General features: G+C 34.2%; 1 protein-coding gene across 4 annotated transcripts in view; it reads left to right on the forward strand.

Annotated features, from left to right (window-relative positions):
* The window catches only part of LOC113523196 (rho guanine nucleotide exchange factor 11), a 265,886-nt gene that overhangs the window by 75,089 nt on the left and 172,886 nt on the right, over positions 1 to 17,911 (forward strand). For all 4 annotated transcript variants that reach the window (XM_052891758.1, XM_052891756.1, XM_052891757.1 and 1 more), the window contains 4 exons: positions 1,433 to 1,544; positions 2,059 to 2,193; positions 2,826 to 2,885; positions 3,501 to 3,572. In XM_052891758.1, coding sequence (XP_052747718.1) covers positions 1,433 to 1,544; positions 2,059 to 2,193; positions 2,826 to 2,885; positions 3,501 to 3,572 — 379 coding nt within the window. The remainder of the gene's footprint in view (positions 1 to 1,432; positions 1,545 to 2,058; positions 2,194 to 2,825; positions 2,886 to 3,500; positions 3,573 to 17,911) is intronic.

Genomic DNA, 17,911 nt, shown 5'->3' on the forward strand with positions numbered 1-17,911 from the left:
TATTATCCCTCCCTGGTGTCTCGCCAGCGTATACCGATAGGGCGAGCTTGCCATACCATTATCACCCATTGTTTGATACAATATTAATAAATACTCCGGTTGGTGCAGTAATAGTCCTTAATATATTTAACAGTTTTAGTTTTACTTTATATATATATATATATATATATATATATATATATATATATATATATATATATATATATATATATATATATATATATATATATATATATATATATATATATATATTATCATAAGGTTTACAACGTAACAATAAGACAGTTTTGTAGTAGTCAAGTGTAGTGTCACACAGAGGGCGTCTCCACCGAGCAATTAATATACAATTTGCTGGGTAGTATGGTGACCGTTCCGTTGTAATAATTTACACGGCCCACCCACTACGTTTATGCCGGTCCGCGATTGTCTAGGCATGTATTAGTGTTAACACCCATTAAAGAAAAACTGTTGAATATAAGCCTTTCCCTATAAGGAGAGTTTTGCTAGTTGTTGTCACGCTTGACAGGCTGGTTGGTAACCGTAGGCTTTTAGAGATCTTTTAAAGAGGGACGTTGCTGCTCAGCCAATCTAAATCAGTAAATTCAAATTGCGCAGAATTTTCATAAATAAATATTTTTACAATTTGAACACCTTTGTAATATTTTAAAATTACAATTGCAAGTAGTTTTTTCTTATAATAACTGTTTTTTTTATTTATATACTGTTTTTATTTAATAACTATGTATACCTATTTAATTACAATACTCATAAAACTAATACATTTTACAGTATCACAAAAAAAAATTAATAATCAGTCCCATTCATGATCCCATTCATGATTTAATTCATTAATAAGTTAATATAATATATAATTAGTTATGTAATAATTTGTAGACTCAATTATTGTAAAACATGGCGTTCTATAAATGTAACAATATTTATATGTACTTATGTTTTGAAAAATAAATTATCGATTCATAGATAAGATCGTTTTAGTGGGGGGGGGGAGGTACTGTTTATTGATTATATATTATTTGACTTGTACTACGTTTATTAGAACCTTTCTTATATTTTAATCTTAAATTTCTCCCATGTACAGGCATTGTGTATTTACAATTATGTGAGATAATGTGTGCTTATAATAATGTGCGTGCATGCGTGCGTGCGTACGTGCGTGCGTGCGTGCGTGCGTGCGGGCGCGCGCGCATCGTGCCTCCCACCAAATTGTTTATAATTACTCCTCTCCATTCAAAGGTTGCCTGGAAGAGATCGCTCTTAGCGATAAGGCCGCCCATTGTTTTCTCACTGTGATTATTTCTTGTAATTATTTATATCTAGAATAAGTTTACTATTGTAATCTTTTAGAGGAAACAATAAAGAGTATCTATCTATCTATCTGTAAAACTTTTAACAATAAAACACTTTGTTACAGTTCGTGGTCCGCGGTCACCACTTGCAGCTGCAAGCGCTGACGTCGGTCGCGCACTGCCACCACTGCGACAACGTCATCTGGGGCCTGGCGCCGCAGGCTTACGTGTGCACGTGTATGTAACCAATAATAAGTATTGTGCGACAATTCCTTCAAATATACTAGCGGAAAAAATTAAGGGATTTAAAAAAGGCTAAATTTTAGTGATTTTTCAAATCATGTTGTTACCACTTTCCATCAGGTGGGCCGTCAGCTTGTTTGCCATTCTAAGTTGCATAAAAAGAAAAACCTGTTTTTGGCTAATCATTTGTTAGGAGACCTATCTATATAATGCAATATGATTTCGATGATTAATTGTTTTTTTTTTTTTTATTGGATGATAATGGAATGGTAACCTCGCTTGCGCTATCGGTATACACTGGTAGGGCACTAGTGAGGGGTGTTAGATGAGCATGAAAGCAGGTCAGTTAGTCCATCGTGACTAATACAACAAGTATTAATCACGATGGTTTTCAGGGGGAACCGCGTGGAGGTCGACCTGACAAGGCTTGCTAGCAAAGGAGCCATTAGTCTCCATTACTAACAATCCCTTTCCCCCCATGATTAATTGTTTGTATCGTCCCGGGCAGACTGCGAGCTGCGCGTGCACCGCGCGTGCGCCAAGTCGGTGGAGGAGGGCTGCTGCCTCGACGGCGAGCACCACAACAACCGCATCTCGCGCTTCATGGAGCGCATACACCCCAACAACCAGCACCAGCCCAGCAGTCAGTACCGCTGCCACTCTCCTACGTACTTACACACACACACGCACACGCACACACACAGGACAATAAAATGGAATGGTAACCTCGCCCCCGCTATCGGTATACACTAGCGGGGCACCAGTGAGGGGATGATAGGTGAGGATGAAGCCAGGTCAGTTAGCCCAACGTGACGAATTCAACAAAGATTGACCATTATGACTGTCAGACTATGAACTAAGAATCTTTTTCCACCATGATGATGGGATAAGATGATTGAGAGATGATAGATGAGAACGAAGTTGTCTCATGCATGAATAGGAACAAGACAGCGGACGTAGTTACCTCGTTCCGTCTCATGGACTCACTGGTGATAGCGGTTCTAGCAGTAGATTCGATTACCACCTGTCTAGGAAGCAGGTTAGTTGGTTTATTGTGGCTAATCACAAAAGTTAAGCATGATGATTTTTAAAGGATGTCGACCTGATGTTTCTGATAAAAGTAACTTGACTCCATTACTAAGATCCTCTTCTACAAGGGAGATCAGTCTCTGGTCCCATTACAGAATGATCTATCTTTGTTTATGTGCCATCCATAGACGCAGGATAGATGGTTTGTTAAATACAAGCAATTCATGTTATTAATCATTTCTGCAGATCAAGATTCAGGCGACAAGAAATTTCGGAAGGCGTCAGCAAACGCGCATTTTATCAACAGTAAGTCTGTCTGTACCATTATTATTTAAACACGTATAGGAGTATGTGTTATATATATATATTATGTCCACACACTTAACTATAGTCAATATATATATGTACACACACGCACGTAGCCGCACATATACGTTAGATGCACACGAAAACGCACGCACGCACGCAAGTAAGCACGCACAAGCACACGCACGCACGCACGCACGCAGATTCACAAACATTCATTCATATTCATATTTACAAACATTTACACGCACAAAGAGAAGAGTTCAGTAGTTTAGAAACAAAATTATTGTGGTTTTGCCGCAATTAGTCGGTTATTTTGTGTTAAATTTTAGATATTTTTTTTTTGATGGGTGAAAATGGTATGGTAACCCCGCCTGCGCTAACGGGATACGCTGGCGGAGCACCAGTGAAGGGTGATAGATGAGAATGAAAACAGGCCAGTTAGCCCATCATGATGAATTCATCAGGAATTAACCATGATAGTTTCCAGGGAGAACCGCGAGGAGGTCGACCTGGTTGGGTATATTGCTAGCAATGGAATTCTCAGTCTCCATTACTAACAATCCCTTTCCCCCCTATAATTTTAGATATTTAATATGTGGATTTGTTTCACAGTGGAGCGGAGCTTTCGCAAGATGGAAGATGAACCGTACTGGGACCAGACGCTGACTCCGGCCACCGCGCAAGGTACGTGTAGTTATAAGGCACTATTTAATAATTATTATTACAAAGTATACACAAAGTTGCTCCCCGCCGTCTGTACGCTTAGATCCATAAAACTATGTAACTGATTATAATGCAGTTTTCATCAATAAATAGACTGATTCAAGAGGAATATTTACATGTATAATTTAATATTGTTCTGTATTAATTAGTTGAAATATGACGTTAATTGTTCAAAGTTCAAATTAACATGTTAAAAGAAATCAAGTCAACTAAGAGCGTTTGATTAAAATACTGAAATACAACTATTAAAAAATGTATGATGCAATCGTTTCTCTTCTTAGGACTAGAAAAAAGTCAGCGGTAGCATTCTATATTATACAGCTTTCTTTAACCATTCCAATGTTAAAGTTTTTCTATTTTACGGCATGTTGACCGTCAGATAGTTTGCTATTCTAAAAAAAAAAAAAACAAGGTTTTGATTATTTTAAACAAGATTTTAACACGAGAACGTTTGTATATTTGTTAATATTATTGATTTTGCGATATAATTATAAAATGGTTTTTATCTTACAACTTATTCAACACTTCTCTTTCATTTATTTGCAATATAAAAAAGATAGATATATGTTAGCGGTTACGAGTCGTCATCACGTTTTGTTTGTCCAATAACCTCCTTATTAAATGACAAACCTTCTAATAGACCTATTTTAACTATTAAACTGTTTTGTCTCTTTCTTTTACACTTAATTCCCAATTTGAGAGAGAGGGACAAAACAGTGTAATAGATTTGAAGATTTCAGTTTTTATAAAAAGGTAAGTGTTCTATTACTCTGTTGGATTTTATTTCTGAAATAGTTACTAAACGTTTTTGATAGAGAAATGCGGTATTGCCCTGTCTTTAGGATTTTTTTATACAACTTAGAATGGCAAACAAGCTGACGGCCCACCTGATGGACAGTGGTAACCGTCGCCTATAAATATAAACAGTATCATGGACATAACAGTGTACACTGCTTCGCCCATGATACCCCCATGCGTTGCCATTCCTGAGGACTCAGATATTATTCCTCTATACCTTGTAAATTCACTGTCATATCCCACTCTTCAAATCGAAACACAGCCATGCAAACACAACTGTTTCACGGTTGAAACATGAATGGGACAGAGGTGGCCAAGCAAACGACTTTGTACAGTCTCCTTCTGGTGAGTGGTACATTCTGATCACAACTTTTCGTATTTAATATAATTCTCTCTTTTCATTTAAGAGTTTCGATTTGTCGGTACAAATAATTCATGCATTCTTTCCCAGCCTGCCAGCTAGCCAGCTAGCTCTATTCCAGCCCATATCTTTGACCTTCCCTGTACGACATGACACCTAATGTTTCTCTTTACCTAATATCATTATATCCGGGGGGAAAGGGATTGTTCGTAATGGAGACTGAGAATTCGATTGCTAGCAATATACCCAACCAGGTCGACCTCCTCGCGGTTCCCCATTGGAAGCTATCATGGTTAATTCCTGATGAATTCATCATGATGGACTAGCTGGCTTGTTTTCATTCTCATCGATCATCCTTCACTTGTGCTCCACCAGTGTATCCCGTTAGCGCAGGCGGGGTTACCATACCATTTTCACCCATCAAAAAAAAAAATCATTATATTCGGGGGGAAAGAGATTGTTAGTAATGGGGTTTAACTACCCCATTGCTAGCAATATACTCAACCAGGTCGAGCTTCTCGCTGTTCTCCTTGGAAACTATCATGGTTAATTCTAGTGCAATTCATCACGATGGGCTAACTGACCTGCTTTCATCGTCACCTATCACCCCTCGCTGGTGCCCCGCTAGCGTATACCGTTAGCGCAGGCGGGGTTGCCATTCCATTATCATGCATTAAAAAAATCATTATATTCACCCATATTCAACGATAAAGAGGTTATGATTTTTCATTTGATTTTGTTATGTTTTATCTGTTTTACATTGTCAGTCTATTTTATAACGTATGATCTATTTACCCGTGCGATGCCGGGGCGGATCGCTTGTATGTATTACATGAGCGCGCGTGGTCAACACGCACCTCGATGGCCGACTATAAATAGCTTTCAATTGTATTTCAGCGGCCGGAACCATTAGTTGTAGTGGGATACATACCTACAGTGTTATTGAATTATATATATGTTGCGTTATATTGCATATTTTATAGTTCAGTTTTCATTGAATACTTTTTTAAGCTGTGTTTTTTTTTTGTCAGATTATGCTTTTTTTTCTGACAAATTTGTCAGATTGTTTGCTTTTCATATAAAAATAATTTCAATATTAAATTTAGACTAAACTTTAAGTAAAGAAGTTGGTGTTGGTTGTTGGTTTCATTATGATTATACAATCATATATATATATATATATATATATATATATATATATATAGCATACGGCCCACCTGATGGTAAGCGGTTACCGTAGCTTATGAATACCTGCATTACGCGCGCGGTGCTGACCCCGAAGGAACCTCTATCCCTTATTTAATAATAATAAATTTATTGCCATTTTTTACAAATATGATACAGAAATAATAATGTACATATGTAATGTACATAGATTAATAAATAAATAAATAAATTGTGCAGTAATCGTATGCCTGGCAATAGGTACAAACTCAGCTTTTGCTGTACTGATGCGCGTTCAGAGCTGATTTTCAGTTTGCACCTACACGGGGCGCCGTTTCATTATCAATTGTCATTTTTGAAGAGCCCCATACTGTAATCTCTTGAAGAAAATTATTTATTATTTAGACATTTATTTATTTATCTATACATTATTGATGGTTTAATGTTTTTTTTTATGCAACCTTTGAATGGCAAACAAGCTGACGGCCCACCTGATGGAAAGTGGTAACCGTCGCCTATAGACATGAGCAGTACCATGGACATAACAGAGTATACTGTTTCGCCCGTGATACCCCCCATGCGTTGCCATTCCTGAGGACTCAGGTGTTATTCCTCCGTACGCAGTAAATTCACGCCATATCCCACCCTTCAAACCGAAACACCGCCGAGGACGTAATTAAACTTTTGTGTAAGTAGATAACTTAATGCTTTTTTTTTTATAAATTACAACTCTGCGAATCTGTGGGTCGTACTTAATAACGAAAAAAGAAAAAAATAATAATATTTAGGTATTGTCAGTTTTTTCTTTTTAAAATTTGAAACTAATGTATAAGAATCCAAGCCTTGTTAGTGAAAGCGTTGATGTTGTATCGAGAAATATATATTGTAGTATGCATTCATGTTATTTATCAAATGTCATTTATTTTTATTTAAAACTTATCTCGAATACGCGTGACTCACGCGAATTATCAATTCATCAACGTATCCAACGCACTATACTATATAAAAGCGTAACGAAATGCGCCCTTACAAATCTCTAATCGTTTACCAAACAAACACCCCTGTTACGTTTCAGCTTTCAGCTTTCAGTACGACGCGCCGTCCCGAGTCGCGCGCCCGTATCTCGCGACCGTTTCGATATATCGGTATTTTATCACAATATCGACTCGCTATCGAGTACAAATAGTGACGTTGCCCAATTCAAAAGTCGAACGCGAATGAAATATTTCGATTCGAAATTCAAAAAGTTAATTTTAAAGTGCAGTGTGAAAAAATTGTGACTTATTTTTTTATACGTAAGTTTTTTTTTTTATTAATATGGAGAGTTTATTTTGGTTTAAAATAATTATTTGAGTAAGTGTTAAAAATATAGTTTTTTGAATCTATATGGTTAGTATGACGTTAAACATTACGTGTTATTGGTTCGAATCATTTTGAAATTTTTTTGCTAGTAAACAAAATTTTTAAATAGTTCAGGATTATACATTCTAATTTGAGTTCTACTATGTATATATACATATATTAAAAATAAGAATTAACTAAGAGTCGGATCTTTGAAGTAAATATGTATTTAAGTTGAAATCACCTTTCAAGGATAAGTTCGTCGTAATTTTTTTGTATTGTGCAATATAAGTATTTTATTTTTCTATTAATACAATATTGTTACAAACAAACAAAACCTATGTAGAGATGAACTTCGACCAGTTCTTTTCACATTACAATTTGTATCCCGAAAACTATTGTAATAAAAAATAAATAAAGAAGAGTTTAAAAAGTAATCTTAAATATTGCTCCAACTTTACACTTTCGTCGTATTAAAAGTTTTGCATGAAATAATTTAACAATATTCAGTTGTTTTTGTAAAATTGATGAGATCGTCACTATCTAGCGGCTTATAGAACTCAAAGGTCGTAGGTTCGAATCTGACCGACAATTTTTGCATATCAATTATATTATTTTATTTAATAATATTATAAATATCGTTAATATATTTAGTAGTAGCCTGCCAAAGATATTAGAAGCGGCTCAGACGTATCTGGAGTCGAGTTAAATACCTTTATTATAATTTAATATGTTAGCACACTTGGTTTATAACATTGATTTGGCTTTTGCTGTCATAATGTTGTAATAATTTTTAATGAATAAATAAATAAATTTTTAACTATCACGTCGGCTTCCATGCGATTCCACAAGAAAACTATCGTGGTTAATGTCGAATTTGTCACGATGAGGTAACTGATCTGCCCTTTTTTCTCTCGCTGGTGCCCCGACAGCGTATTCCGCTAGCGTAGCCATTTTTACCCATAAAAAACCGTCAGCTTGTTTGCAATTTCTAGTTTGCATAAAAAAATCCTATAAACAGCGCGAATACTATATGATATGTTGAAATCGATTCAATGGTTCAATTGTCTTTATACGAGCTTACATCGGTACGATGGAGGACTTGAAACTTGACGATTTTGTTACAAACCATTATTTATTTTATGTCGTAATGAATAAAGATGAAATTGGGATGACGAGTGAAGTAAATGATAGTATCTATATATTTTTCAATGTATAATTGTGATTTGTGGTGTTAGTGTTCCGTCCGGTATTATAATATATAATTAATCTGTGTCGAAACTTATAAGCATGTCTGTACCAGAACTCAGTATGCGTTTTTTTTATACAACTTAGAATGGCAAACAAGCTGACGGCCCACCTGATGGAAAGTGGTAACCGTCGTCTATAGACATGAGCAGTACCCTGGACATAACAGAGTATACTGTTTCGCCCATGATATCCTTCCATGCGTTGTTATTCCTGAAGATTATGGATTGAAATTATCCAGTACGTAAAACTCGTGTGATCCTAACTAATTTCCTGACTCACGCCTCATCCTACCGACACCGACGTATGTATAATTAGGTAAACATCGTCTCTAAGAAATTTATTTTGAGATCTAAACATGTCAATTGTCTGCCTATTCCAAGGTTACGGCTGTTAGCGTCTCGTAATAGGCGTACATCAATTCTAATTTTATTTCCCTTTGATTGTTTCTTTTTCCGCATTTTATCTGATGGACTTGTTTAGAGGTTTTTCGAAGAGGGTTAGACAGAGAGCGTTGACTGCCTAAGATTTTTATTTTATTATTTATTTATTTATTATATTGTTATTAAATTATTTATAATTACTCCTCTCCATGCAAAGGTTGCCTGGAAGAGATCGCTCTTAGTGATAAGGTCGTCCATTGTTTTCTCATTGTGATTATTTCTTGTAATTATTTATATTTATAATAAGTTTACTATTGTAATCTTTTGGAGGAAACAATAAAGAGTATTTATTTATTTATGACAATAATAATGGTAAATAGGTTATAATGTTATGTAAGTAATGTATGTTCAATATTATGTAAGTAAATACTTCCATATTCATTAAATTAAGCTCTACCCGAAGTGCTACCGCTGAAAATCAGCGCTGTAGCTCCTCGGCTGCAGTGTAGCGCTGAACAGGGACTGTTTTGGCAAACATTGCGTAACACCTTCACCTCCTGTACATGTTATTTTACTCTGTATGAATCTTTTTCGTTAGTGTAACAATGTTTGTTAAATAAACTATTATGTATTTATTAGTTTACTGCCGGCTACTTCGTACGCATGGATTGCAGAAGTACAAAAATTTATAAAATATAGATAATTTATTTGCATCACTTACAGCATACAAACAGCAAAAGATACAAAAGCAAAGTGAAAAAAGATAAAAGAAGATGCGTGTACAAAAGATAAAAAAAAACCAAAAATAAAATCAGAATGCATAAAATTAATATTTTTTTTTTCTTTATGCGTGTGCCACAGTAATACAAAATGGCCACAACTCAGTTTTTTGCTTTGCCCTAAAAAGAGCAAAACACTGATATTCTGTTGTGGCCAAAAGTGAGCTGCGAAATACCACTAAAAAAATAATAATAAAAAAGAAAGAAATATATATCAAATACATAGTGTGCGTTTGTTATATTCGCTATTTAGAAGAAGGGTAGTCAGAAGTTAATTTCTATCAGTTTCAAGCACTCAAAACATAATGAATACCTGAATTATACAAATACAATTAGGTACATAAAAGCATATTAAAGAGGCAACAGCAGGCGTGCCCATCGCCAAACAGCGATCCCTTTCAGACAACCCAAGGATATACTATTTCTAGATACCATATCAAGAGAAAACATACACTAGTTTTTAAGTTAGAACTTTAGGGATTCAACTGTGAAAATAGTATGCAATTCGGTGTAGTAGTTTTTGTGTAATGCTGAAACAAACATGCAGTTAGACAAAATTTCAAAAAAAAAAATGGTTTTGGCATCAATTAGTTATATTAACATAGGTCTCACCCATAACCTGTAAGGTATTAAGTTAGCAAATGCCACGATTGGCAGACGGGTGGCTATCACAGTTAGGCTTTGTTAATGTATTAAGAAGGACGCTGCTGCCTATCATTCGATCATTAAATTTTCTTAGTCGCCTCTTACGACACCTACGGGAAAGAAAGGGGCGGCCCGTTCTATGCCGGGACCACAAGGAAATCTATCTAAATAGCTGTCAGTCCATTCGCCATTTTAACTTGTTTAAAATATTAATTGACGTCTAAAAAAACGCTTTGAACTGAACAGCCTCTTACATTGATTTGTTTACGCTTCTATTACACTAAAATGTTTATCCGGGAGCGGCGATGGCATGTCTCAGATTTGGGTGTAACGGCGGGCCAAGGTCGGAGGGTACATCGCAACCCAATACTTTACTCCCCATAACATAAGGGTCAATGTTACATTCACTTATATTTGATAACGTGGCGAGAGCATATGCGGCTGTTACGTTCGCTGGAACGCTTTATAGGAATGGAGGAAATTCGCTTTATGCTGTCTGTACTAAAGGGTATTGCTTATACAGGATGAGTCTTAATAGTAATATTGAGTCGAAAGAAGCCCAGATGATCATAAAAGTGAACAATTTTCCTAGGGTTTTTTTTTTTTTTAATTTACTCATGTCAGGATTTTTTTTATTTAAATATTTTTATTGACTAAAATAAAATAAAGTACAAAAGGCGGACCTTTGGGATGAACAGTGAATCATGAACGCGGTTTACATTCTATGCCGAAACCACACGGCTAATTAATATAAGTATATTAATAGTAGATAGATAAATGATTACTAAAGATAAACATAAAATATAGATTTATCTTGCATAAATATATGTGTGCAGTAAATACATACTGGGCATTTTAATTATTGTTCTAACTTATTTTTTCAAATATTGGTTATAAAGATAAAGATAAATTTATTTGCAAACATGTGTACATAGTAAGTGCAAAGACATACTTGTTGTTCATTGTAGGATTTGTATAGTCCTAACATGTTTTGCTAACATTAGCGTGCAAAATATTATTTCAAGGACAGTGGCAATTTCAAGTGCCTTATAAAGCAAATCCATGCCTTCTATCTATCATTATCTTCTATCTATCTGTTATAAATGTTAAACATTTAAATAATATTCAAACAGAGAGTAATATCTATATAATTATAAATATATTTATTTATTTATTTATGCTTTTACACACATTAAAATATGTATACAGGGCGCACTTAATGCCTGATGGCATTCTCTATCAGTCAACCGTTACGATAAACAGAGAAAGAGAGAGTAAATGGCGGTGTAAGATAAAAAAAAAATAATAATAAAAATATATTCTTTCTTTATTCTATATTGTACAGACAAGGTTATTGAAATAGAAAAAAAAACAAACATAATAGTGCAAAAAGGCGAGCTTATCTCCAAAAGAGATTTCCTCCAGCAAATCCAATATGAGAAAAACTGACAATTTATTAGTAGTTACAATCATACATGTGTACTAATCGACTTAAATGTTATAGTTAAAATTTGCCATTTCAAAATTCATAAATTTTGTAATAACATTTGTCAGTTAACATTTTTTTTTTAATTTGTTGTCTGAAATAATATTTCTTTTGATATTTAATTTAATATAAAATTTATTAATTCGTGTTAGCACAGCTCGCGGAGTCTTCACGCCAAGATTAGCTAATACGATGTGCTCCCCTATCATTTTTCACTTGCCACCTGAATTTCTTTTATATTGAGCTTTGTCTGTTACATTTACGTGTTCATTTATCTTAGTGACGTGTGGGATTTGGGGATTTAGAGGGTAATCTGAACTATAACTGTACTAGTCGAATCCGGCGGTTTTGCTTGCGTGGATTTGTATAAGTGACGGTTCGAAGGATGTGATGTGTGGACAGGGTAGTTTTTTTTTTGTAATGAATGACAGAGAAATGACAAACCCCGCCTGTGCTAATGGTGTACACCGGCGGGGCACCAGTGAAAGATGATAAGTGAGGATGAAAAGACAGTTCAGTTAACCCATCGTGATGAATACACCTAGAATACAGAATGATAGTTTCCAGGGTTTTACGTGGAGGTCGACCTGGTTGGGTATATTACTAGCAATGGGGCCCTTAGTCTTTATTACTAACAACCCCCCCCCCCCTCCTCCCTTACAGGGTAGGTAGGTTACCTTATAATTCTGTCGATTGTAGACCAATGTTAAAATTCTTCTTTTATCTGAAAGAATATATTTACATTAGTTTTGATTGTTTCCAAAAAAAATTTTATCAAAATTGGTTCAGCAGTTTAGTTTTTAAATCAATATAACTGCTTTCGCTACGATTGATGTTTGTTTTTTTTTATAAGGTAACAAACATAATTTCTCTCGTTTTGAAGTCGATTGAAATAGATCTTGTTACGGCATACAAATGGTAATAAATTGGTTTTTATATGGATTGGTTTTTATATGAAAAATATATTGGTTTTTATATGAAAAATATATTGGTTTTTATATGGATTAACGATTTATATTTTTGGGTTAACAGTTAATGTATGATAAGATACGCGATACATCGATAAAATGATAAATCATTTAATCGTGCAGTGACAATGAGGTTAGATAATTTATTATTGTGTAATGCGCCCGTCTAGATCTATCTAGGGGTGTAGTAAAAAAAATTATTAGCTACTCGTTCTATCAGAAGACAAGCATTAGGCTATTTAGTTAATATTACCACAGGGAGACTTTGTACAAAAGTCGTTTGCTTGGCCACCTCTGTTCCATTCGTGTTTCTACCTTGAAGCAGTTGTGTTTGCATGTCTGTGTTGTTTGAAAGTTGGGATTTGGCAGTGGAATAACACCTGAGTCCTCAAGGATAGTAACGCATGGGGGGTTTCATGGACGAAACAGAGTATACTGTTTACGTCTATAAGCGACGGTTACCACTTTACATCAGTTGGGCCATCAGCTTGTCGATTGCCATTCTAAGTTGTATAAAAAAAGATGCAATACTTTATATAAAAACGCTGTAGATATTTTTTCCTTTAGGTTTATTTTTTATATTATTTCCTTAGGTTATTTTTAACTTAAAGTTGACGGAAAGAAATCCCATCAAGAGATAAGTCCGGTTGTGTACATTTTCTTTATAACTTGATGTATGTATTAAAAAGAATTAAAACCAGCTATTAATTTAATGTTTAATAACACACCGATGTCAGTTGTCACAGTATTAGCACCGGACCAACACGATGAGTAAATAGTATCGTAGGTATATAATATTTATTTATAGTATATGTATTTATGTAATATTTTAATATATATTATTATTTCATTTAACTGGTTATTTGTTTATTTATCGATTAGTTATTTATATTCGAAGTATTAATAGTTATTGCAGTTTAGCTGCCCGCTAACGACATGCTTTCCAACTGTATTGGGTTGACTGGAAGAGATCTCTATTAGAAATAAGTCCATTTTTGTTTACAATATTTATAAATGCATTAATAAAGAATATATATCATGAAAATCAGTGTATAATTAGTAATTTATTTACATAAATACAAAGTACCGCAGTCGTAACGGCTTTTTTTTTGCTAGTATTGGAACTATTTATAAAAAAACAAAGGAGATACGGTGTAATACCTAATACGACTTAAAGTGCAATGACCTGTTATCATGAAATTACTAAAAATTCTTGGAATATAGTATTAGCAGACGAAATATTATATTTAGATCAATAACAATATAAAATGTAATCAAAAGTGTTCAAAATTAACCTTTTTATATACTTTGACAATTGTGGTTTTTTTATAAAAAAGAAAAATTTATAAACAATTGAAATAGAACAAAAATATACATAATATACTTCAAGTCAACAGACGGTAATTTTATTTTACAATTAATATAAATAATAAATAATACCTATATACAACAAGAACCAGCACATTTTATAAACAAAAAGTATTTGTAGGCAATTAAAATAATTATAGATTGTGTTCCATTAAAAAAAAAATTACTTCAGCTGTGGCAAAATTTGTTATTTTGATTTAAATACTAAACTACGAAATCGATTATGATAATATTACTATTTTTTTTTTATACAATTTAGAATGGCAAACAAGCTGACGGTCCACCTGATGGAAAGTGGTAACTGTCGCCTATAGACATGAGCAGTACCATGGACATAACAGAGTGTACTGTTTCACCCATGATACCCCCAGGCGTTGCAATTCCTGAGGACTCAGGTGTTATTCATCTGTACCTAGTAGATTCACGCCATATCCCACCCTTCAAACCGAAACACAGCCATGCAAACACAACTGCTTCACGGTTGAAACACGAATGGGACAGAGGTAACCAAGCAATCGACTTTTGTACAAAGTCTCCCTCTGGTAAAATATATTGTCTAATATTTAATGTCTAATATATTGTTATTGATACGTTATTGTTATTAAGCGACTGTCAGAATGAGATGGTCGTCAATTTGTCTTTATTTTTTAACTCTTCAACTCATGTTGATAGTTCTTTTTGCAGTCGAGTTTATTCCCATATGAAATTATATTTTTATAACGATTGACAAATAGTACATTTTTCTTTGAGATTTGCTAGTGTAAAAAAACATCCTGTTTGTTGCTGAGCAAAATCTAGCGCATGATTCAGCGTTCCTAATTTTAAATATTTTTTTTTAATCTTATATATCTACGGATCTTTTCTATCAGTTAGTTTCCATCACTAACAATCTCTTACCCCTCAGTGACTTAGAAAAGTTAATACGAAATCTATCAGCTACCCATAAAATGTTATAAAGTGAGCGATTGTTTTTATAATGCTAGTGTCCAATCCAATTACCGATGTTGATCACAGATTTTATCGTCATTCGATACTTTTTAATCAGTTTTACTGTATGTTGATACGTGTTATATGTTTTTTAATGGATGATAATGGAATGGTAACCTCGCTTGAGCTAACGGTTTACGCTGGTGGGGCACCAGTGAGAGATGATAGATGAAAATAAAAAGGCAGGTCAGTTAGCTCATCGCGATAAATACACCTGGAAATCAGCATGATGGTTTCCAGGGGGACCATATGGGTCGACCTGACAGGGTATATTGTTAATAATAGGGACTGGTAGTCCGCATTACTAACAATCCCTTCCCCCCTACTTAATTATAGTTAAATTGACATGACTAACTGATGAATTTAAATTTACAAATATAGCTATTATTTGCACATCAGAGAACAGGACGCGCAATGTGTCGATTTCGATAATGTTTTATTGAGTCATATATAATATTTTATTTCTATTTTATCTTTATTTGGTCTCCCAGCAATTGTTACACTGCTAAGATTTAATATTAAGATTACTGTCTATTTATACACAGTGTACAATAATTTTGAAGGAAAGTACAACATGCTAATTAACAAATAAACAATAATACGGTATAATCATATTGTAAAGACTGTATTCCTCACAGCATACCTGACGACAAGAGATTTTCTAATGAAATAATTTAAATTGGTATTTTTTAATTAATGTATATTTTAAAAATAATAATAATAGCTTGTTTAATTAATAATGTAAAAATGTAAACTATGGGTATATACCTGAAAATAAAGAGATTTATTATTATTATTATTATTATAACAAACTCTTATTTAATATAGGTATTATTTAATATAGGTATAGTTTTTTTTTTAAATTCAATAAATGATTGCTTCACATAAATTTTAGCTATTCAATTAACTGCAATGCTTTCCTATAGAAATCCCCTTCCATATCGAAGTAAGTATCCAAGTGTTGCTTGTAATTATTCAAAAGCTTGCAAAGACGTGGTACAGTGCAGTTGGCATATGAGTCGAACAAGCTTTCAACAGCGACTCCGTTCACATAAAAGGACAAAATTTGTTTGCGATCAACACGAGTACAAAATATTACATTGTTTGCATAGTTGTCTTAAAATGCTTGAAAAAACTTCAAAGTTGCTTTCATATTTGTTAATTGTAATTATCACCTTCATCATCATCGTAATCTTAGTCATTATTTGTCTACCGTTGAACATAGACCTCTCCCATAGACTGCCATAGGGAACGGTAATTATCACCTTGTCTTTCTTGAATTTTTCCAAAAAAAAAATGTTAGTCGAAAAAAATTGAGCCTCTCGTAATAACGCGGCACGTTCGGCCGTTAATTTAATATGGAAATTCAATTTCTTTCCAATATACATTACGAGTATATTTTAATGTAATAACTACCGGTTTAGCTTATGTGTAATTAGATCGAGAAAGATCGAATTACATGTATGTTATACGGGTAATCGCTGTGTGTGTTCCGGCATAGAATAGGCCACCCCTTCCTTTCCTGTGGGTGTCGTAAGAAGCGACTAAGGGAGGGCGAGGGATGAGCAGCAGCGTTCCCCTTAAAACATCTCTAAAAGTCTAGTTGCAGTTGCCATCACGCCTGCCAAGCGTGGCACTGGTAAAACTCCCCGTTATGGGGAAGTCTTATGTTAAGCAGTGGACAGTTAATGGATGAAATAATAATAATAATAAACCAGTAATTATTACATTAATTAAAATATACAGAGGAATAACACCTGAGTCCTCAGGAATGGTAACGCATGGGGGGTATGATGGGCGAAACAGTATACTCTGTTATGTCCATAGTACTTCTCATGTCTATAGGCGACGGAAACTCGAAATTTCGGAAAACATTTCATGGTAGACCCTCGGGTCTACTCGCGACCACGGCTATTGTAACCTGATCGAAACATCAAGATAATTTAGATAAATTATTATAGTTTATCTAAATGATCGATCTAAATCTTTTATAAAACATAAAATCAATCTAAATAAGAACTTTCTTTTGAAAATCGTTTAAAATTGTCGCAAAAATATCATTGATAAATTTTTCTCCTATAAAAAATAATGTAAAAAGAAATAATATATTTTAGCTGTTTTTGTTCTAGACTCACTGAATCATTATATATGAGTATATTAAATCTTTTAATGTAGGTATCCAATATAAATTATGCACAATAAAGAATTTTTACAAACTACAATTATTTAGGCGAGAACAACTGTTGTACGAAAAATGGGCATGCAAAATATGGGCAGTTGCGACATCTATTCACATGTGTATCTTGGGTTCAAATTGTGCGTAATAAAGCAGAAACGAGCGACCTGTGTCACGTTTGGGTGGCAGATATATAGATTAGTATTGCTGTCACGGCCAGTGACAGGCGTACACATAACAGTCACCAGCCGTGCCTCCGGAAACGCTCCACAGTTATAACACAATACAGGGCGAAATCGGAATCATGCTTTTACATACATACATACATACATACATAGATATATATCTATCACGCCTGTCTCCTGTTAGGGTAGACAGAAACAATTGGATGTCAAATGCTTCAAATCAAACATCAGCATCCTTTTATGGGCTTTCAGTCATTCAGATCAGACATATGTTGAGGAAATTCTAGGTTTTCTTCCATATTTATTAAAGAAATTTTATTTTAATGTAATATTTATTTATACAACTTAGAATGGCAAACAAGCTGACGGCCCACCTGATGGAAAGTGGTAACCGTCGCCTATAGACATGAG

This window comes from Galleria mellonella, unplaced genomic scaffold, assembly GCF_026898425.1.
Source record: "Galleria mellonella isolate WM207_F2 unplaced genomic scaffold, CSIRO_AGI_GalMel_v1 utg146, whole genome shotgun sequence".
Taxonomy (NCBI): Eukaryota; Metazoa; Arthropoda; class Insecta; order Lepidoptera; family Pyralidae; genus Galleria; species Galleria mellonella.